We start from the raw sequence: 19,327 nt of genomic DNA, 5'->3' as shown, positions 1-19,327 counted from the left end.
CGCCCGGTCGGGGTAAGCTTTCCGATGTTTGCCGAACTTGCCCGAAGATGACGAGGGGCGTTCGTGTGGATCCGAAGAGAAGAATTAGTAGAATTAGAAAAAGAAGAAGAAGCAGCAACAGAAGTAGAAGAAGAAGCAGCAGACGAAGAAGAAGAAGACGACGAAGAAGAAGAAGAGACGGGCGACGACGAAAAAGAAGAGGGGGATAAACTGAAGCAAGGATGGCAGGAAGAGACGTGTGATTGAGAGAGGAGGAGGTGGAGGTGGAGGAGGAGAAGAAAGCCAAGGCTATTGCGACGGGCCAAATTCAACACTGATGTTTTGGAGGAGCGACCCGTGGTGGAAACTTTGAACTTTTTTTTTTTTACACGCCACTCGCTCGGCTTGTTGTGCCCCGGAGCCGGCCGGCTTTGTCTTCCGACGCGGGCGTCTGTAAATGGACTAAAACGGAGCCCACCGCCGTCCTCTTCTCGTTAGCCTGGAGCTCTTTCCTAAAGAATGGCGGCCAACATGTATCGAGTGGGAGGTAAACTTGACTTGTTTGTCTATTATTATGGACCCCCCGCCCCCCACCCGTCGCCTACCCCCTCGAGCGTGGCTGTTCCTTCGGGCTTCGCGTTAGCTTAGCCACACGCTAACTGTCTTCGAGCTAGCCGCTTATCCCTGCTAGCCGCGGCTAAGCTACCTTTTGCCGACTTCCACTCATTTAAATCAGCGTTAGCTCGAACTACAAGTTCAATCGCGACTTTTGTGCGCGTGCTCTGAACGCAGGTGAGATCGAACATCCTTCAAGTGTTTTAAAAAGGACAACTTTTTTTCTTTAGCGGTGGCGTCGTGTGCCCAGAAGTTCCAGGAAATGCTACTACGGAGACAAAACAGAGAGCGGGCTTCTTTCCCCAAAACACTTAGTGGTGGAGTTGGCCGTGACATCTCGTCCAAATTGGGGGTGCTCGAAAATGAAAATCCCACAGCAGTTGATATTGTTGTTACATCATTTTCCCCAAATGAAGCTCCTCAACACACATAAATGAGAGTTCCATGCCATCAAATCGGGTCATTTTGACCCATTAAAAGGTATCACACGGAGAACGTTTCCGAGTCGTCCCGACTCGTTGCATTGCGTTTCGCCCTTCGCGGACGTAACAAATCGGCGGATGCGCGTGATGTCTTCTCGCCGCGTTTATCGCGTCGATTCGGACTTGGACTGCCGCCCCCGTCCGAGTCTTCTGGCAGTTACGTAAGACCCCATGGGGACGTTTTGAAAGCATCCCGTTTCTCGTGCACCTGCTCCCCCGTGGTCATGCTTGTCCTCTGACTCTTGTCTTTCTAGATTACGTGTACTTTGAGAATTCCTCCAGCAACCCGTACCTGATCCGGAGGATAGAAGAGCTCAACAAGGTGCGGAATCCCCCCAAAGATGGTCTACCCGACGGGTCGGCGCGACCCCGCCCTTACGTAACGGCCCGGAGGCAACGACGGATTTGTACCCAGTCAAGGATGAAAGAGCATCCTTTATGTAACCGTGATGAGAGCGCTAACTAATGCTTTACCGCCGTGCAAAATAGATAACGACTCCACGTACGCTAATAGGCCAATAGATGTGTTGCGGGCTAATGTGAGCGGTCTCGTTTTGAATAGCCAAACTGAGAAAAAAAACATTGGTGCCTCTTCCTCCGCGATGGCTGCCTTTCTAGTGTGTCTTATTTATTTGTTTGTTTGCAGACAGCCAATGGCAACGTGGAGGCCAAGGTGGTGTGTCTCTTCAGGAGACGGGACATCTCGGGCAACCTCAACACGCTCGCCGACAGCAACGCGAGTAAGTGCCGTCGTCGCCGCGTGACCGGCCGCCTCCGCGTTTTAACCCCGACGTCCCCGTGTGGTGTTATTGCGCCGGGTGGCGCGTACCTCACGCAGCCCCCGCGGAGTCTTGTCTCTGGTAAATGAGCCCCCACCCCCTCTCTCCCGCAGTCGCCGCCTCAGACAAAGATGCCCGTGCCGTACGGCGGTCGCGCGAGGACGCCGTCAAAGTGGCGCTCTAAAGTCAGGACGGGCTCCTCGCTTTTCCAAAAATATCGGCCCTGGCGGGTGTGCTCCTCCCGCACGGGCATTCTTTTCTAAGATATGCGACGTGTCGCCAGACGGGGTACGCGTCGAGGGGGATGGGTGGGCGCCTCAGGTTTGCCACACGGGGTTTCCTTAGTCGTCGGGCAGGGACTCGCCGGACAGGGAGAGGATGTGGGGGACGAGGGAGGGGGGTGAAAAGAGTTGAGAGGTTAAGAGAATGGGGGCGTGGCCAAAGGCTAAAGCACTCCCCCTTTGTGCGAAGGCGGCCCGCCGCCAGCCGACGGGGTTTCCCGCGGCGGAGCGCAGGGGCCCGGTCCTCCTCCGAGACGGAGCGATAGTAGCGGCGCCCCCTCTGGCCGCCCAAATGAATTGGACGGTGGGCTGAATTTCTCAATTGGTCGGCAGGGGAATTCGAGGAGGAGTCCAAGCAGCCGGCGCTGGCTGACCCGCAGAAGCACCAACTCAAACACAGAGAACTCTTCCTGTCACGGCAGTTTGAATCGCTGCCCGCCACCCACATCAGGTGGGTGCATGACGGCGGCCCGTGGTTAAAGCGCCCTTTGTGACCTCTCCTCCTCACCCTACTCAGGGGGAAATGTAACGTCACCCTCCTCAACGAAACGGATGTGCTGGCGGGATATTTGGAGAAAGAGGTGAGGGAATCCGCCACGTTTGCCTTTAGAACTTGCAAAAGTGGAAATGTTTTGTTGTGGCCAGGACTGCTTCTTCTATTCGCTGGTGTTCGACCCGGCCCAAAAGACCCTGCTGGCCGACCAGGGCGAGATCCGAGTGGGCTCCAAGTACCAGGCGGATGTTCCCGAGAAGCTGGCAGAGGGTGAGTGCGGAAAGGCGCCCGTCTCCCGTTCTCCGCCGCCCTTGATGCCGGCGCCTCTCTGCCGCAGGGGAATTGGACCATCGGATGCAGGAGAAGCTGGAGACCAAGGTGTGGGATCCCGACAATCAACTGAAAGATCCCCAGATCGATCAGTTTCTGGTGGTGGCCAGGTAAGCGCTCGCTCTGCACGGGTCGGCGGTGCGCTGCCTCGGCTGAAGCGGCGCCCCGCTTTCCTCAGGGCCGTGGGGACGTTCGCCCGAGCCCTGGACTGCAGCAGCTCCATCCGCCAGCCCAGCCTGCACATGAGCGCCGCGGCCGCCTCGCGGGACATCACGCTGGTGAGACGCCGGCTCCCGAACGACGAGCTCGCCGGCTAGCGGCTAGCCGACTGACCCGGCCGGCCCGTCGGCCGGCCGCCTGCCTGTGCCGTGCAGTTCCACGCCATGGACACGCTGCAAAAGAACAACTACGACCTGGCCGAGGCCATGTCAACGCTGGTGCCCCAGGGCGGCCCGGTGCTCTGCCGCGACGAGATGGAAGAGTGGAGCGCGTCCGAGGCCATGTTGTTCGAAGAAGCCCTAGAGAAATACGGCAAAGACTTCAACGACATCCGTCAGGACTTTGTAAGCGGCCGGCGTGGCGTGGCGCCCGAAGCAAATGCTGGCTTTAGCTTCAACTTTTGCCCGTGTGCAACCCCTCCCCTCCCGCAGCTGCCTTGGAAGTCTTTGGCCAGCGTGGTCCAGTTCTACTACATGTGGAAGACGACGGACCGCTACATTCAGCAGGTAGTTGGTTTCTCTGGGCCGGTCGAGCCCGATGGAGCCGCGTTCCGGCGTCGGCTTGAATTTTGTTCCCGTGGCAGAAACGGCTGAAGGCGGCGGAGGCGGACAGCAAGCTCAAGCAGGTCTACATCCCCACCTAGTGAGTGCGAGCGATCGAGCGGGAGGCACGGCACGGTCGCCAGCGCACCGTGGAACTCCCCGAAGTCACTTTTCTGCTCCTTCTTTCCGAGCAGCACCAAACCCAACCCCAACCAGATCATGGTGCCGGGAAGCAAGCCCGGCACGAACGGCGCGGCGGGCTTCCAGAAAGGACTCAACTGCGAGAGCTGTCACAGTAGGTGTTGCCGCCGCCGCGTGGGATTGGATTGGCCTGGCCTGGCTTCTTGAAAGCGCCCGAACGCGGCGCTGTCCGAAAGCGAGAGACCTAACAAACGTCTTTGTTGCCAGCGGCCCAGTCGCCTCAGTGGTACGCCTGGGGCCCCCCCAACATGCAGTGCCGACTGTGCGCCTCCTGCTGGATCTACTGGAAAAAGTACGGCGGCTTGAAGACCCCCACGCAGCTGGAGGGCGGCGCCAGAAGCGGCTCGGTGCGTCTCCCCGCCGCCGGGCCGAGCGCCCTCCCCCCGCCGACCCCCCGGGCTGAGCGTCTGGACTTCCGTCTTCCCCCCGCCGGCAGGAACCGGGTCCCCGGGCTCACATGACCCGCCAGGAGGTCCAGGGCCTGTCGCCGTTCACCCGCAACGAGGGCCGCGCCAAGCTGCTGGCCAAGAACCGGCAGACCTTCATCCTGCAGACCACCAAGCTGACCCGCGTGGCCCGGCGGGTCTGCCAGGACATCCTGCAGCCTCGCCGGGCGGCGCGCCGGCCCTACGCCTCCATCAACGCCAACGCCGTCAAAGCCGAGTGTACGTACGCGACCCGACGCCGTTGCGTCCTCGACCCGGGAAAGCGTCTGACCCACCGGGCTCTTTTCAGGTATGATCCGGTTGCCCAAGGCCACAAAAGCTCCCCTCAAGAGCAAGTTTCTTCCCCGACCGTCGCTGGCCAATATCGTCAAGGAGTTGGGTAGGTTGTTGGCCTTTTCCCTTCTTCTCCTCCCTCGTTTTGACCGGCGGCTTTCGCGCAGCCATCTCGGCTCCCCTCAAACTGAAGGCGTCCAGGGGACCCCCGACGCCCATCAACAGGAACCAGTCCAGCCAGCCTCGGTTGGGCCCGGGTCTCCTGGGGAAGAGGGCCTTCGACAGCGTGAGTGTCCCAACGCATCGGCGCTCGCCCGCTTCTTCTCCCAACGGCGCTGTGGCCCGACAGGGCGCCGCCGCCGCCGCCACGCCCTACTCGGCCAACGGCAGGTCGTACACATCGGGCATGAGGACCACTTCCCAGTCCGTCATTAAGCGGCAGAAGGTCAGCCAAGGAGAAGCGCCCAACCCCGTGGTCTTCGTGGCCACCAAGGACACCAGGTACGGTGGCGCCGGCCGACCGGCCGCGGTGGGCGGGTCCTCTGGCATCCGGTAGCCCGTGGTGGTGGTGATGGTGGTGGGTGGGTAAATCCTACAGCAGCCCTTTGCCAACCCGGGCTCGCCTCTTCCGCGCAGGGCCCTGAGGAAACACCTGACCCAATCGGAGATGCGGCGGGCGGCTCGGAAGCCCCACCTCCCCGTCCGGATCAAGCTGCCGCCACCTCCGCCGCCACCCCCTCGCCCCCCGCCCGTCCCCCTGCTCCCTTCCAGCACCAGCGAGCCCATCATCCTGGAGGACTGAACGCGCGGGCCGGGGTCTGCGGCGGCCGGATCTCTCCTCTTCTAGTTTTTAATCTCTAGACCTTTCTCGTCTCCCGCGCGCGCCGCGCCGGCCGCGGGATTCTCCGCTCAGGCTTTGTAGGGTTTTGTTCCAGGTCCCCGGTCCCCCTTTTTTAAACGCTGACAGTTTTTAATGGAGTCATTGAGACTTTGGCTTCTCTCCCCCAAAGCGACACGCGGCGTGCGAACGTGCCGCCGTCGCCGTGGCCGCACGTGTCCAAAATGAAGGGGCGAAGCTTTAACGGGAAGGTTTCTCGCCGGTGAATCTCACGAAGACTGGCGAGCGCAAAACAACTGGCGTGCTGTTTGAAATGATGAAATCAATCGGTCCTTGCGGGGAAACCCCAAAAGCCAAATATTTGTCCGATACGAGAATGGGTAGAAAGGCTTGTTTTGTTCTCGCTTGACTCGTCGTGGCGCCGCCAAATTGGTCCGCACCCTTGACTTTGCTATTTTTTAAAAGCTTCCCCTATTCACCCACGCGCACCTTTTTTATCAGGCTTAATTGTATAATCCTCATTTTTTTAGAGTTCCATAGCACTTGAGGATCACAAGGCTTTTTTGGACCCAATCTCGTCTTATTTTGGCCCAACAAAAAGGTAAATGTGTTTGTAGCAAACCATTTGATCCAAATCAAACTGGGATATTGGAAGCATCTTTTTCCACAAATGTGAAGTGCATCACTGAGCTCAGTGATGGCATTGAAATGTAATCGAAGGGTGGGTACTGACTTTTTTAAATGGGTAGCAAAAGAAATGTTCAAACTTTTTCCTCCAAGTGTTTTTCCTTTTTTTTTTTACTACAGCTCCTATGTATCCTGTAATGTTTCTTGATAAGAAAAGGAATAAAGTTTTTTCTTTGTGGTCAAGCAATGGGAAGTTATCGCTTTTTTTCCATTGACAAATAAAACCCACCGGCATCATTTCATTGTTCAAGTTCTTCCAACGGTTTGTGATGGAGACGATTGCCGCGACTTCGCCACCAGGGGCAGCAGAGGTGCCCTGGTTTGCCAATTTAGTAGGGGAAATTGTCCTCAGGTGTATCACGTGACGTACCTGGTTGCTCTATTTCCGTCATGTGACCCAGGCGCACACCGGATCTTAATTTGCAGCCCCGGTTAGGTTTTGAAAAGACGAGCAGACTTGCACTTTCTCTCGGTGTGAGGTAGGAGCCCCACGCCCACCCCCTGTAAATTCGATCCGACCAAATCCGGCCGCAGCCATGATCAAAGTAAGTCCTTCCAAAACTCCCATTTGTTTTAAGGAAGTCGTTTCCAAATGAGTTGACTCTCAACCGAGTCTTTTACTGAGGAAAAGTCCCAGTTTTGACCGGTTACGTTTTATTAGCCGCTTCTCTGTCGCCGCCTGGTGGAAGACCGCTGAACTGTCGCACATTTCGCCGGGCAAGTTGCGTTTTCGGGCCTAAACTTAACCTTAACCGTTTTTGTCAGGCCAACGGAGACTCGCTCCTTCCAACCTGTCACGACGAGGAACTGGTAGACGAGCTGCTCTCCGGCGACGGACGCCTCGGCGGCGGGGTTTCCCTGGTCAAATCCCTGCTTCCTGCGTCGCCACCCCCCTCGGCCCTCGTTCCGTGGGTGTGCTCCACCCGCTACAAGACGGAGCTGTGCGCGAGCTACGCCTCCGCCGGCTGGTGTCGCTACGCCGAGCGCTGCAGTTTTGCCCACGGCCTGCGCGACCTCCACATACCCTTTCGACACCCCAAGTACAAGACGGAGCTATGCCGCAGTTACCACGGACTGGGCCGCTGCCACTACGGCAGCCGCTGCGCTTTCGCCCACGACACGGCCGAGCGGCGAGCGCCGCCGCCGAGTGGCGGGCGCCGCGCCGAGGTGCCCTGCCGCACTTACGCTCAATTCGGCGCGTGCCCTTACGGCAGGCACTGCCGCTTCCTGCACAGGGTGGAGGGGGTCCCGAAGGCCCGGGGCGCCCTCTGCTACACCTTCAGCTCCTTCGGATTCTGCCCGTACGGCACGTGGTGCCGCTTCCGCCACATCCTGCCCGATGCGGTGACGGTGAAAAGCGGCTCGGGGAGCGCGGGCCCGCCCTCGCCCGCCTTGGATTCCCTCCCGGCATCACCTTCACCCTCGGCCTCGCCGCGAACCGACCACGGCTCTGCCTTTTCAGGCCTGCTGCTACCCGTGACCTTGCGACAGCATTGAATGGACAATTGTAACGTGTGCTTTGCGCCTTGCGTTATTTTTAGCACTGTTTCTCCAAGCCCTTTTCCAAAGGTTGCAGATTTTTTTTTTGTATTTTTAATTTTTAAACCATCTCAGAGTCAAACTCATGAATTTTAACAAATGAAATAAATGAATTTAAACCTCCACGTACTTGGGCCAGTTTTGCTTCTTTTTGTCACAATCTAAGTTGAAGTAATGTCTGCTCTAAAGAGTTGACAGCAGAGATGTGTAAAAAATGCTTTGAATAAAGCAATGAGTGGGGTCTGAACTTTTCTCTTTCAGAAAACTCAACTTTGGATAGTTAAAGAGATTGCAATCAGTTAAGATCAGGTATTATAAGGATATTCCAAAATATATATGAATATTTTCACTGTACTGGAGCAAATTTGGCAGAACTAACAGAAAATGCCCACCAATTACAAATAAATAGTCAAGAAAATAATCAACGGCGAGTAGTTTTGAATCCTGGGCTAAGAGAGAGGCCTTTTTTTAAACGACAAGCCCCATCTAGCGTTCAAGCGGAGAACTGTGCCGCCATTCAATGCGGTGTCTTTCGTCCCACTCGTTTGCTGTACGTACTAATTTGCTCGCAAAGATGGCCGACCGCCGCGCAGGCGTTGAGCATGGGTGACGTTGGAGCTCACGCGCGACTTCAAGTCTCGTCCGACCTCCGCGCATGCGCTGAAGGTCGGTTCCGTCCGAGCTCACGCGCTAGCTAGCTCAAGTCTCGTCCGACGTCCATTGTGTCGCATCCGTTTGAAAGTTCGATATGGCCTCCGACGCACCACCGGGAGCCGACGGCCACCAGGCCGATTTGGGGGTCGCTATCGCGGCTCTGAATTCTTGGAGCCACCCGGAGCTCCAGACCAAGCTGGCCGAATTGGGCGCGCCCGTCATGGGTAAGAGAAGAGAGCAGAAACATTGCTATGCTAACGTTAGCTTACTTTGCCGTCCGACATGGAACGTTTGTTGTGTTTCGACACGACCCGAATGTTCCTTTTCGGTCAGGAGGTCCACTTATTGGACTACTTAGAAGGTCGATTTAGCGACAGGCCACTATGGATGGGTCGCTGGTGGTCCATCAAATGGTTCGCCTCATGCCCATTTTTGCTTCACAGGTCCAAGAGAAGAACTGATTGACCGGCTGAAGAATTACATGATCCAGGTGAGCTCAGGCAAAGCAACAAGGGGCCTATGTCCGATTATTATTATTAAGTCACAAACGAACCCGATGACAAATGTGCACCTTTCCCCCGCAGACGGGCATCCTGTTGGGGAAACCTCACGATAAAAACGGAGTGGGCTCGCAGGTAAGGACATCGTTTGGCCTCCTGACCGCGGTCACACGCCGAGATCCCTCAGGGCGACCCGACCTTCTCGACAGATGCCTCCCGGGATGGGGGGGATGCTGCAGCACGCGCCCATGGGCATGATGGCGCCCGGGGGCATGTTGCAGGACGAGCAGCTGCACATGGCTCAGCACAGGGCGGCCATGGTCATGCAGCAGGAGGAGCGGGATGACCGGGATCTCCTGGAGCAACAAAACAGGGTAAGTAGGGGGGCAGCCAGCCAGGAGGAGCCAGCGCGTGACCTTTCTGGAACTCGCCCCCTCAGGCTGCCATGATGTTGGAGCAAGAACGCCACCAGGACATGGTCAGCATGCAGATTCCAATGGGGAGGCCCATGGCCCCCGTCACCGCCGTTCAAAGTACGCAGACCGCCGTCTTCTAGGCAACGCCGCCCTTCCTTCTCTCACCCGCCTCTGCCGCGTCCCTCAGTCGCCCTGGATCCTCACGGCCAGCTGCCCCCCGGCATCGCCATGCTGGCTGCCCAGAGGCACAGATTGCCGCCCCCGCCGCCGGGAGAGGACAACAGAGAGGTGAGCCCTCGGACCCGCCGCCACCGCGCCGCAATCCCACACCTCTCGCCCCGCCGTTCCAGATGTGGCAGAGCGACGAGATGGGCATCGGGGGGCCCAAAATCCCCCAGGCCCTGGAGAAGATCCTACAGCTGAAGGAGATCCGGCAGGAGCATCACGTGGACCCCGCGGGTAGATATCCGTCGGCCCCTCGGACGTCTTCCCGGGCCCGCACTGACGAGCGGAACGTGCGTCCGTAGATGCGGCGGAGGACGACGCGGGATCCGCCCACTCGGCGTCGGGGGCGCCCGAGGCGGGAGACGACGACGGCCGTCTATCCAAGAAGGATGTGAGTCGCCGTCGTTGGGGAAGGGGCCCCGGGGGAGATCCCGCCCTTGACGCGGGCTGGTCCCCTCAGAAGAACCGCCGACGCCGGAACCGCAAGAAGAAGAGCAAGAGCAAGCGCACCCAGGAGAGCAAGCGCATAGAGGAGAGCAAGGAGCAGAAGCGAGGCAAGGAGGAGGAGAAAAAGGAGAAGGAGAAAGAAAAGGAGCCCGAGGTGGAGATCGAGTACGTCGCCGAGGAGCCCGACGTCTACGACTCCGGTTACATCATCTTCAAACGCATCTTCGAGGCCTTCAAGGTGGGCGAGGCGTCGGACTCGCGTGCGACCAGCGACTGACCCTTCCATTGACAGCTCACGGACGACCTAAAGAAGGAGAAAGAAAAGGAGCCGGAAAAGGCGGAAAAGCAGGAAATTGGCTTCCTCAGGAAGAAAGGCTTCGAGCTGGAGAAGAAAGACAGTGACGACAGCGACGATGTAGGGGGACCTCTCGCTTGACCTGAAAATGGACGATTCGGGGTGGGTTTGTTGATCCTCTGCCCCCCCAACAGGAAGTGCGCCCGGATGGTCCCAAGTTGTCCAAGAAGAAGCTGAGGCGAATGAATCGTCTGACCGTGGCCGAGCTCAAGCAGGTAAGACGTGAGCCGCTCCCTCGATGGCTGGCCTGCCGTCTGATGGCGGCTTTTTTGTTCGTTGCCAAAAGTTGGTGGCGCGCCCCGACGTGGTGGAGATGCACGACGTGACGGCGCAGGAACCCAAACTGCTGGTGCACCTGAAGGCCACGCGCAACACGGTGCCGGTCCCTCGCCACTGGTGCTTCAAGCGCAAGTACCTCCAGGGCAAGAGGGGTATCGAGAAGCCACCCTTCCAGCTGCCCGAGTTTATCCGGAGGACCGGCATCCAGGAGATGAGGGAGGCCCTGCAGGAGAAGGTGGGTGGCCAGAGTCCGGCCCGCCCGCTGGCTCGCTCCGTCCGTGCGTGCGTGCGTTCGTTCGTCACCCCTCAGCCGCTTTGGGCCTTTCAGGAGGACGCCAAAACCATGAAGACCAAAATGCGGGAGAAGGTCCGACCCAAAATGGGCAAGATCGACATCGACTACCAAAAACTCCACGACGCCTTCTTCAAGTGGCAGATCAAACCCAAGCTGACCATCCACGGCGACCTTTACTACGAGGTGAGGACATCCGGCAGCGAGCGGGTCGGACGGACGCTCGCTAACCCTAACCCCCCCGTACGCAGGGCAAGGAGTTTGAGACCCGTCTGAAGGAGAAGAAGCCGGGCGACCTCTCCGAGGAGCTGCGCATCGCCCTGGGCATGCCGGTCGGCCCCGTGAGTTAAACGCCACCCCCGACGGCTCGCCACCTCACCCGCGCGTAGCAATCACCGGTCGCCGTCGCTCTGTTTTCCCTAGAACTCCCACAAGGTCCCCCCGCCCTGGCTGATTGCCATGCAGAGGTACGGGCCGCCCCCGTCATACCCCAACCTGAAGATCCCCGGACTCAACTCGCCCATCCCGGATGTGAGGACCGCCTCTTTTGTTTGTGCGGGACGGCGACAGACACGGCTCTGACTTCCTGGCTTCTCTGCAGAACTGCACCTTTGGATACCATGCCGGCGGCTGGGGGAAGCCCCCCGTGGACGAGATGGGCAAACCGCTGTACGGCGACGTGTTCGGGACCAATTCGGGCGACTTCCAGGTGAGGCGGCGGGCGCCGGGTGGGCGGACGGCCAGCCCGACGTACGCTCGCTCCAACGCGCTACCCGATGCGAGCAGGCCAAAGCGGAGGAGGAGGAAGTGGACCACACGCCGTGGGGCGAGCTGGAGCCGTCCGACGAGGAGTCGTCCGAGGAAGAGGAGGAGGAGGAGGAGAGCGACGAGGAAAAGCCAGACGAGACCGGATTCTTCACCCCGGCCGACAGGTGGAGAGCGGGGGGGAGGCGCCAAGGGGCCCGGGTCCGTGACGGGCCCACTTTTCTTTTGTCTGACGTCTGACATTTTCCAGCGGGCTGATCACGCCCGGGGGCTTCTCGTCCGTCCCCGCCGGCATGGAGACGCCGGAACTCATTGAGCTGAGGAAGAAGAAAATCGAGGAGGCCATGGATGGGTAAGATAGCTTGACCTCCCTCCAGATTGTGGCGCTTGAGGGTGGGGATGTCCCATGCTTGACCTCCCCCCGCCCCCCAACGCAGCAACGACACGCCGCAGCTGTTCACCGTCCTCCCCGAGAGACGGACGGGCCCGGTGGGCGCCGCCATGATGGCCTCCACGCACATCTACGACATGTCGGCGGTGAGACGCGACCGCCGCCCCCTCGTTTGCCCGCCCACTCGCCGCTAAAGCACCTCCCTCTCGCGGCGTCTAGGCCATGGCGGGTCGAAAGGCCGGCATCGGGGACACCCAGGGCGTGGAGGTGGCTCTGGCGCCCGACGAGCTGGAGCTGGACCCCATGGCCATGACTCAGAAGTACGAGGAACACGTGCGCGAGCAGCAGGCGCAGGTGGAGAAGGAGGACTTTAGCGACATGGTGGCAGAGCACGCCGCCAAGCAGAAGGTAGAGCCGGCCGAAACGGCGTCCGTCCCCCCCCCCCCCAAAAAATGCTTTGGAGTCACGTGACCCGACACGATGTCGTGCCTTTGTGATCCGCAGCAAAAGAAGAGGAAAGCTCAGCCGCAGGACACGCGAGGCGGCGCCAAGAAGTACAAAGAGTTCAAGTTCTAGACCAGGAGTGGGAGGAACGTCTTTTAGCACACCGTACGCGGAACATGATTTGTTTTGTTTTGTAAATAAATCCCTTTCAAACATGCCGTGTGTCTTGTGTGTCAAATGACAATAAACCCATCCCGATCCTATCTTTATTGTTGTATCAGGGCAAATATGAGTGAGAGGTTAAAGACTGATAGAAAAAGAAAAAAAACACATTGGTCATATGTAAGGAAAGCATTTTTTTCCTGGCCGCTCGTGTTGTGGAGCTTGACGGACAAAGGGCACTTTTGTTGTTGCGTGCAAAGCTTTGGCTGCCAGCCCTCCCATTGATGGACGCCGCGTCACCTGACACGTCTCAGTATGAAAGGTGAGCCGATTCGGGATTATCTCCTTTTTAATCACCTCGGCGGACGGGACTAGGTAAGTCATTTAGCTTTCTCTCTGGCGCAGCGCAGCCTGGGGCTCGCTCCTCTTTCTTGCTTTCTTTCTTTTGTACGTCTTCTGCTTTTTTTTTGCCATTGCGAAGGCGGAGGTTTCGTCTCATTTCCGCTTCCTGTGAGCGCCGTGACGTTCCCGGCTGACGTGCTCCCTGCCCGGCGGCCATTAACGCGCGTCAACGCGGCGGAGGTAGCGGAAAAAGGACGGCAGAGGCGAGCCCGAGCAGGCCCCCCGTCTGTCTGTCTGCCTGGCTGTTGGCGGCGGAGACGACATGGAGCGAGGCCCGGGGGGGGCGCAGCCCCAGCCCTCCTCCAAGCCGGTCGGCATCTCGACTAGTCGACCCGTCCACATGAACTTGTTCGCCACTTGGGAAGTGGACCGTTCCTCGCCCAGCTGCGTGCCCAGGTCGGTGTGTGTGTATGTGTTTGGGGGGTGGGGAGGTTGTTCGTCAAGTGTCATTTTGTGACGTCCCCCGGCGTCGTCGCACTCCGTCGCAAGCTCCGCGCATCTTTCATCCTCATGCTGTCACGCATTGGAGCTGCGATCGAACGTGTCGGTCGCGTGAGCCGCTGGGTGACTGGCTGCCTGCAGCCCGTTGCCGTGGCAACGCAACTCCCGTCCTCCAGGCGTCCAAAACGGCCTCGCTCTTGTCGCAACACCCCCCTTTTATTTGATACTGTAAATCAAGATTTTTTTTTTCATAATTTCCAGGCATAGTGGATCAATCCTGTACACCTCCGTGTACGTTTTTGCAGTACCAATGGTGTCCGCCAGACGGCAGTCTCCCGATGTCTCTTATGACCTAATAGTACAAAATGGCATTGACATAGGGTGACTCATTTAAATAAGACAAAATACATCAAATTGCTGAAACTTGATTTAAATGAGCCCTTTACATTTTTGGGGCGTTTGCGTGTGCCTCGCCAATCTTCTGTTATGAATGCAATTACCGTAATGTTCCAACTAAGCGGGTGGCCCGATGGCCCTCCAATTGGACGACTGTCGTCAAACAATTGGCCAATTTTAAGGCCGAGGTTGTTTTTCTTTGAGCCGCGTTTGTGACCGTGTCGTCAGGCTCTTCAGCTTGACCCTGAAGAAGCTGGTCCTTCTCAAGGAGCTGGACAAAGACCTCACCTCGGTGGTGGTGGCCGTCAAGCTGCAGGTGAGCAGTCGCGGGTCGTCCCGACGCCGCCCGCGTCACCAGCCCGCCGCCTTGTGCTCAGGGTTCCAAGCGGATCCTCCGCTCCAACGAGATCGTCCTGTCGTCCACGTGCCTGACGGAGACCGACCTCCAGCTCACCTTCTCTCTGCAGGTAATACAATGTGGCTTACCCCCACGGAGGCCCGGGAGTTCAGACCCGCTCACGGCCTCTTCTACGATGTCCGCAGTACCCCCACTTTTTGAAGAGGGACGCCAACAAGCTGCAAATCATGCTGCAGCGCCGAAAGCGCTACAAGAACCGGACCATCCTGGGCTACAAGACGCTGGCCCTGGGACTTATCAACATGGCTGAGGTAGCGTGACCGGGCCCCTCCTCTTCCTGCTCTTCCTTTCTCCCCTAACACCTCCTCCACCTCCTCAACACAGGTGATGCAACACCCGAGCGAGGGCGCCCAGGTCCTGGGTCTGCACAGCCAACTGAAAGACGCCTCGCTGCCCGTGGCCGAGATGCGCGTCTACTCGCTGTCCAGCCAGCCCATCGACCACGAGGGACCCAAGGCCAAGATGTCCGGTACGGCCCTCCGCTCCCGAGAGCCACCCACGGAAAAAAGACGCTCGCCGTCCTCTTCCGTCCAGACCGATCCCCGGACGTGGACAACTACTCGGAGGAGGAAGAGGAGAGCTACTCGTCCGAGCAGGAGGGCAGCGACGATCCCGTCCACGGACAAGTAGGCGGACGCAGGCGCTACTTGGTTTTGGGCCCGTGAGTCCGGTTTTGGGCCCCTTGAGCACGGTTTTGCGTCTATGAGCCTCCTCTCCGTCCCTTCAAGTACCTGTACGACGAAGAGGAGGAGGTGCGGAAGAAGAAGCCCAGGCGGAAGCTGCCGTCCAACGCCGTCATCACCAGGGTGAGCTCGGCCCCGCGTCGCCCCCATCCTCGTCGTCATCTTCATCGCCCCGTGCCGGCTTGCAGCAGCCAAACATCAAGCAGAAGTTCGTGGCCTTGCTGAAGAGGTTCAAAGTCACAGACGAGGTAGGACGTCCCCGCGGCGGGCCGGCGGGCGCCGTCTCACCCGCTTCTCCCGCATCCCAGGTGGGCTTCGGTCTGGAGCACGTGTCCAGGGAGGAGATCCAGGAGGTGGAGGAGGACCTGGACGAGCTCTACGACAGCCTGGAGATGTACAACCCCAGCGACAGCGGGCCCGACATGGAGGAGACGGACAGCATCGTCAGCACGCCTAAACCCAAACTCAGGTAAGCGGGGACCGCGTGCGTCCCTTCCCGAGGGACCACAGCTGAGGCTTCCCGGCGTCCAGGCCCTATTTCGAGGGGATGTCTCAGTCCAGCTCTCAGACGGAGATCGGAAGTCTCAACAGCAAGGGCAGTCTGGGTCGAGATGCTCCGAGCCCGGTACGGCAGATCCCCCGACCGCCAGCCCGCCGTCTTCTCCGGCGCGCGCGTCATCCCCCGTTCCGACGACAGGTGGAGCCGTCTCCCGCCGACAAGGCGAAGAGCTCCTGGAGCCGCGTCCCGGACGAGGCCGCGCTCTCGCCGATCGACGCGCCGGTACGCAAAATCCCGCCTCATCGCGATGCCAGCGGCTCGCGCCGCTCTCCCACTTTGGCCTTTTGCACGCACAGGAAGGGGCGGAGCCGGAACCCTCGGCGGCACCCGCCCCCTGCATCACCGTGTCGGTGGCGGAGAAACCCCGGACGCCCGTGAAGAGCGGCAAAAGCGAAGGCCAGGCGGCGCCGTCGCCACGGTAATGTCTCGTAACGTGACCGCCGACAGACCTACGCGCGATCCTTGACGGACTGGCTCGGCGGATTTTCCGTTTAATGGCGGCGCGGAGGACGTGTTTTCCGTGGAATGACCTGTAGTAAAGTGTAACAGATGAGTAGAGCACTAATAAAAGAATAGGATTGGCACGAAAAGGGCTGGCAAGTGCTTGAAAGAGTGGGCGTAACCCCCCCGCCGTCGCCCACTGACGAGGTTTTGGAAAAGGTGTGTCGCTGCGCAGGCTGGACGGCGTGCACACCCCCTCCAGGCAGAAGCGCGGCGGCGCGCCCGTCAAGACCAAGGCGCCCGGCGAGCGCGGCAACGGCTCCGACTCGGAGAGGTCGCCCGAGCCGTCGCACGGCACGCCGGTCGGTATACCTCGCCGGCCGTGAACCCCGCCCGCCCGCCGCCGTCCCAACTGAGCCCCCACCGTCCTCGCAGGTGCTGCGCAAGGCCGTCCACGAGCAGCTCAACCGCATCCTGTCGTCCGACTCGGCGCTCCCGGAAAGCCTCATCCTTGTCGGCGGCGGCGACTGGCAGGGGCAGGTGGGCGCCCCCCGGCCCCCCCGGCGACACCCATCGGCCGAACGTGCGTGACCCCCGCGTGTGTCGTACGCCTCAGTACGTCCTGGAGCAGCTGCAGTCGCACAAGCAGCCGGTGGTGTGCACGTGCTCTCCGGCGGAGATCCAGGCCGTCCTGACCGCCGTCCTCACCCGCATCCAGAAGTTGTGAGTCCCCACCCCCTTCCCCGCCGCCAAAAGCCTCCGAAACGGAAGAGCTGAGCGACCCCGTGGGATGTCGGCAGCTGCAACTGCAACGCGTCCACGCCGCGCGCGGTGAAGGTGGCGGCGGTGGGCGGACAGAGTTACTTGGCCGCCATCTTGCAGTTTTTCGTGGCGCAGCTGGCCAACAAGACCTGGGACTGGCTCAACCACATGCGCTTCCTGGTGGTGCCTCTGGGTATGCCACGGTCCCGCCCGCCCGGCCTCCGTGGAACGCCGCGACCGAGCGCCTCTTTGCCTTCCCTCGCCAGGCTCCCATCCCGTGGCCAAGCATCTGGGCGCCCTGGACCATCGCTACGGGTCCTCCTTCCTGGACGGCGCTTGGCGAGAAGTTTTCAGTCGCGCCGAACCTCCCGCCGCGGGCTCCCTGGGTAAATCCACTTTTGCCTTGGACTGGCCAGACGGATTAAGACTAATGAGGACTCATTAAGACTCGGTCTCCTCCAGAGCAACTGGACGTGGCCGGAAGGATCGCTCAGTACATCGACGGCGCCACGCTCGCGCACCAGCTTCCCATCGCCGAGGCCATGTTGACCTGCAAACACAGAATGTGAGCAAGCGGGCGGTCGACCGCGACCGCCACGCTTTGCGCTGACGCTCCACGTCTCTCCGCAGGCGAGAGGAAGACTCTTACCAGAAGTTTATCCCCTTCATCGGCGTAAGCGCCCGACCGAGGGGGCCGACGCTCGCGCACGCTTACTTGTGACGCGGCTCCCCTGTTTTACAGGTGGTCAAGGTGGGCGTGATCGAGTCGGGACCCTCGCCGAGCGGTGAGCCGACGCGTGGGCCCCCCGCCCGCCCGCCCGGTTGCCGTCGCTCTAGCTTCTCAGGGCTGTCGTTCAAGGAGACGCGGAGGAGACGGCGGGCGCCGCCGCCGCCGCCGCTCTGGCCGTCCCTTCCTCGTCGCCTCCCTCCCACGGCTCCCCCGCCGTGACCATCAAGGAGGCGGCCACTCCCCCCTCCTCCCCTTCCGTGGGAAGCGTGGCCGCCCAGGGGTAAGGAACACCCGGCCGGCCGCGTGAGTGCGCGCTCTCTGACGGGGCGGGCCGGCACCGGGCGACAGGAGCCCCGGCGCGCCACACGGGGTGGACGCCATCGGCCTGCAGGTGGACTACTGGCTGGCGTCGCTGGCCGAAAAGCGGCGGGACGGCGAGCGGCGCGACGCGGCCTGCAAGAACACGCTGAAGAGCGCCTTCCGCTCGCTGCAGGTGAGCCGGCTGCCCAGCGGGGGCGCCGGCGCGGGCGGCGAACCTCATGGCGTCCAAGTCAGCACCATGGCCATGACGGTGGTGACCAAGGAGAAGAACAAGAAAGGTGCGGCGCCGTCGCTCTCTCCCGGTCGGCCACGCGTGGGCTCCACTCCCTCACGCCGTCCGTCTCCCCCTTCTCAGTGGCCACCATCTTCCTGGGAAAGAAGCCCAGGGAGAAGGAGTTGGACTCCAAGAGTCAGGTGATCGAAGGCATCAGTCGCCTGATCTGCTCGGCCAAGCAGCAGCAGACCATCTTGAAAGGTGAGCGGCCAAACGCCGTCTTCGCCCGTGTCTCAAAGCTCCTCCCCCCCCTCAGTGTCCGTGGACGGCGTGGAGTGGAACGACGTCAAGTTCTTCCAGCTGGCCGCTCAGTGGCCCACTCACGTCAAATACCTTCCGGTGGGACTTTTCGGCTACAGCAAGCCCCCCGCCTAGGGGCCGGGCGGCGCCATACGCCATCCGGGCGGCGCCGATACGCCATCCGGGCCGCCCGTCGCCCATTCCTCCCCCCCCTCACGCTTTCCGCCTCACACTGGAAGCCCCCGGCGTCCACGAAGAAATAGTCTTCCCCCGCGAAGCCGTGGACCCCCCGGAAGCTCGAGAGACGGCGGCTTCTCGTTGGGATGTCAAAGTGCCCTTAATCCTGGGAAGATGGCGGGTGACGAGCAAAGCGGTGCGGCGGGGGAATACTATCTTTTAAAAGTGACTTTCTGTGTGCAAGAATGTATCTACGTGGATGTGTCGTTTGAACCAGACGCATAGCAACTGTCTTTCTAATTGAGGACGCCAACTTATGTACAATCGTGCTCTGTGAATGTCTGCGAGGCCCGGGGGGGTCCATTCGTGCAAAACAGAGAAAAAGCGGAAGTAGTAGATGATGTCTTTTGTGAGCGTTTCCACGGTGAGCGTGTAGTGTGTGTGTATGTGTGTGTGTGTGTGTGTGTTGGGGGGAATGTACACTTCCATTTTGCCTAGTAGAACGGATAAGAACGCTTGAACGTGATGTATGTCACATTGTTTGATGTTTTGTAAAACTGCTTTTTCATGGTTGCATTTATTTGTCAAGTTGAATAAAATGTGCTGTTTTTCTTTTTGTTCAATCCAAAAAGGTGGCGCATAGATATTGTGCGTGTCTTTGTACACTTGTACACTTACTTAAACGTGCGTCATCATTTGGATGGAAACATGGAAAATTAAAAATAATGGTTCGGCCTATTCGATATGAAGTATAGTACATTCATCAACGCATCGATACGTATGTGCTCATTCAAAGACTAACATGATTTGCTCTTTGGTTTTTAATTTTTTTTAAAGAACAATTGGCGG

At 59.5% G+C, this 19,327-nt stretch overlaps 4 protein-coding genes across 8 annotated transcripts; all 4 read left to right on the top strand.

Moving 5' to 3' along the window:
• The first annotated feature begins 127 nt into the window (after positions 1–127).
• Positions 128–6,348, top strand: mta2 (metastasis associated 1 family, member 2). Of its 2 annotated transcripts, XM_077588817.1 has the most exons (18): positions 129–526; positions 1,331–1,398; positions 1,723–1,816; positions 2,470–2,587; positions 2,654–2,717; positions 2,782–2,899; positions 2,967–3,069; positions 3,138–3,237; positions 3,334–3,522; positions 3,610–3,684; positions 3,762–3,820; positions 3,915–4,015; positions 4,129–4,268; positions 4,358–4,586; positions 4,657–4,746; positions 4,808–4,926; positions 4,990–5,141; positions 5,277–6,348. In XM_077588817.1, exons 1-18 carry the CDS (start codon positions 499–501, stop codon positions 5,440–5,442), a joined length of 2,013 nt encoding a protein of 670 aa, XP_077444943.1. In that variant the 5' UTR covers positions 129–498; the 3' UTR covers positions 5,443–6,348. The 2 variants fall into 2 exon arrangements, with proteins under 2 accessions (XP_077444942.1, XP_077444943.1); XM_077588816.1 differs by having other exon boundaries at positions 128–526; positions 4,808–5,141.
• A 192-nt stretch (positions 6,349–6,540) lies between these two features.
• Positions 6,541–7,833, top strand: cth1 (cysteine three histidine 1). The gene is made up of 2 exons (XM_077588839.1): positions 6,541–6,710; positions 6,931–7,833. The coding sequence occupies exons 1-2, from the start codon at positions 6,702–6,704 to the stop codon at positions 7,660–7,662; spliced, it is 741 nt and encodes a 246-aa protein (XP_077444965.1). The 5' UTR covers positions 6,541–6,701; the 3' UTR covers positions 7,663–7,833.
• A 525-nt stretch (positions 7,834–8,358) lies between these two features.
• sf3b2 (splicing factor 3b, subunit 2) lies at positions 8,359–12,690 on the top strand. The gene is made up of 21 exons (XM_077588813.1): positions 8,359–8,582; positions 8,802–8,848; positions 8,943–8,993; positions 9,068–9,232; positions 9,298–9,391; positions 9,462–9,562; positions 9,625–9,733; positions 9,802–9,890; positions 9,960–10,184; positions 10,239–10,361; positions 10,436–10,516; positions 10,588–10,815; positions 10,909–11,058; positions 11,124–11,213; positions 11,296–11,403; positions 11,474–11,581; positions 11,659–11,804; positions 11,888–11,989; positions 12,075–12,174; positions 12,248–12,436; positions 12,533–12,690. The coding sequence occupies exons 1-21, from the start codon at positions 8,453–8,455 to the stop codon at positions 12,602–12,604; spliced, it is 2,508 nt and encodes an 835-aa protein (XP_077444939.1). The 5' UTR covers positions 8,359–8,452; the 3' UTR covers positions 12,605–12,690.
• A 139-nt stretch (positions 12,691–12,829) lies between these two features.
• pacs1b (phosphofurin acidic cluster sorting protein 1b) lies at positions 12,830–19,219 on the top strand. Of its 4 annotated transcripts, XM_077588804.1 has the most exons (25): positions 12,830–13,009; positions 13,116–13,432; positions 14,102–14,189; positions 14,251–14,340; positions 14,417–14,542; positions 14,616–14,760; positions 14,826–14,917; positions 15,020–15,097; positions 15,163–15,222; positions 15,283–15,443; positions 15,506–15,599; positions 15,672–15,755; positions 15,830–15,951; positions 16,210–16,336; positions 16,410–16,514; positions 16,591–16,697; positions 16,775–16,929; positions 17,003–17,122; positions 17,199–17,301; positions 17,367–17,409; positions 17,479–17,521; positions 17,596–17,746; positions 17,815–18,065; positions 18,143–18,262; positions 18,318–19,219. In XM_077588804.1, the coding sequence occupies exons 2-25, from the start codon at positions 13,299–13,301 to the stop codon at positions 18,434–18,436; spliced, it is 2,718 nt and encodes a 905-aa protein (XP_077444930.1). In that variant the 5' UTR covers positions 12,830–13,009; positions 13,116–13,298; the 3' UTR covers positions 18,437–19,219. The 4 variants fall into 4 exon arrangements, 3 of the variants coding, with proteins under 3 accessions (XP_077444930.1, XP_077444931.1, XP_077444929.1); XM_077588805.1 differs by lacking the exon at positions 12,830–13,009 and having other exon boundaries at positions 13,025–13,432; positions 15,166–15,222; XM_077588803.1 differs by lacking the exon at positions 12,830–13,009 and having other exon boundaries at positions 13,026–13,432.
• The last annotated feature ends 108 nt before the right edge of the window (positions 19,220–19,327 follow it).

The sequence above is a fragment of the Stigmatopora argus genome, chromosome 20, assembly GCF_051989625.1.
Source record: "Stigmatopora argus isolate UIUO_Sarg chromosome 20, RoL_Sarg_1.0, whole genome shotgun sequence".
NCBI lineage: Eukaryota > Metazoa > Chordata > Actinopteri > Syngnathiformes > Syngnathidae > Stigmatopora > Stigmatopora argus.
Note: the sequence above shows the minus strand (reverse complement) of the source record. Positions and strands in the feature narration are given on the sequence as shown.

Bases quoted from the DNA above. Each gene is read 5' to 3' on its own strand.
- mta2 (XM_077588816.1), top strand. From the start codon at position 499: ATGGCGGCCAACATGTATCGAGTGGGAG. The intron at 527-1,330 runs GTAAACTTGACT...TTGTCTTTCTAG, and splicing joins CAACATGTATCGAGTGGGAG to ATTACGTGTACTTTGAGAAT. The intron at 2,718-2,781 runs GTGAGGGAATCC...TGTTGTGGCCAG, and splicing joins CGGGATATTTGGAGAAAGAG to GACTGCTTCTTCTATTCGCT.
- sf3b2 (XM_077588813.1), top strand. From the start codon at position 8,453: ATGGCCTCCGACGCACCACCGGGAGCCGACGGCCACCAGGCCGATTTG. The intron at 8,994-9,067 runs GTAAGGACATCG...CCTTCTCGACAG, and splicing joins AAAACGGAGTGGGCTCGCAG to ATGCCTCCCGGGATGGGGGG. The intron at 9,392-9,461 runs GTACGCAGACCG...CGCGTCCCTCAG, and splicing joins CCCCGTCACCGCCGTTCAAA to TCGCCCTGGATCCTCACGGC.
- pacs1b (XM_077588804.1), top strand. From the start codon at position 13,299: ATGGAGCGAGGCCCGGGGGGGGCGCAGCCCCAGCCCTCCTCCAAGCCG. The intron at 15,952-16,209 runs GTAATGTCTCGT...GTCGCTGCGCAG, and splicing joins CAGGCGGCGCCGTCGCCACG to GCTGGACGGCGTGCACACCC. The intron at 17,302-17,366 runs GTGAGCAAGCGG...GTCTCTCCGCAG, and splicing joins TTGACCTGCAAACACAGAAT to GCGAGAGGAAGACTCTTACC.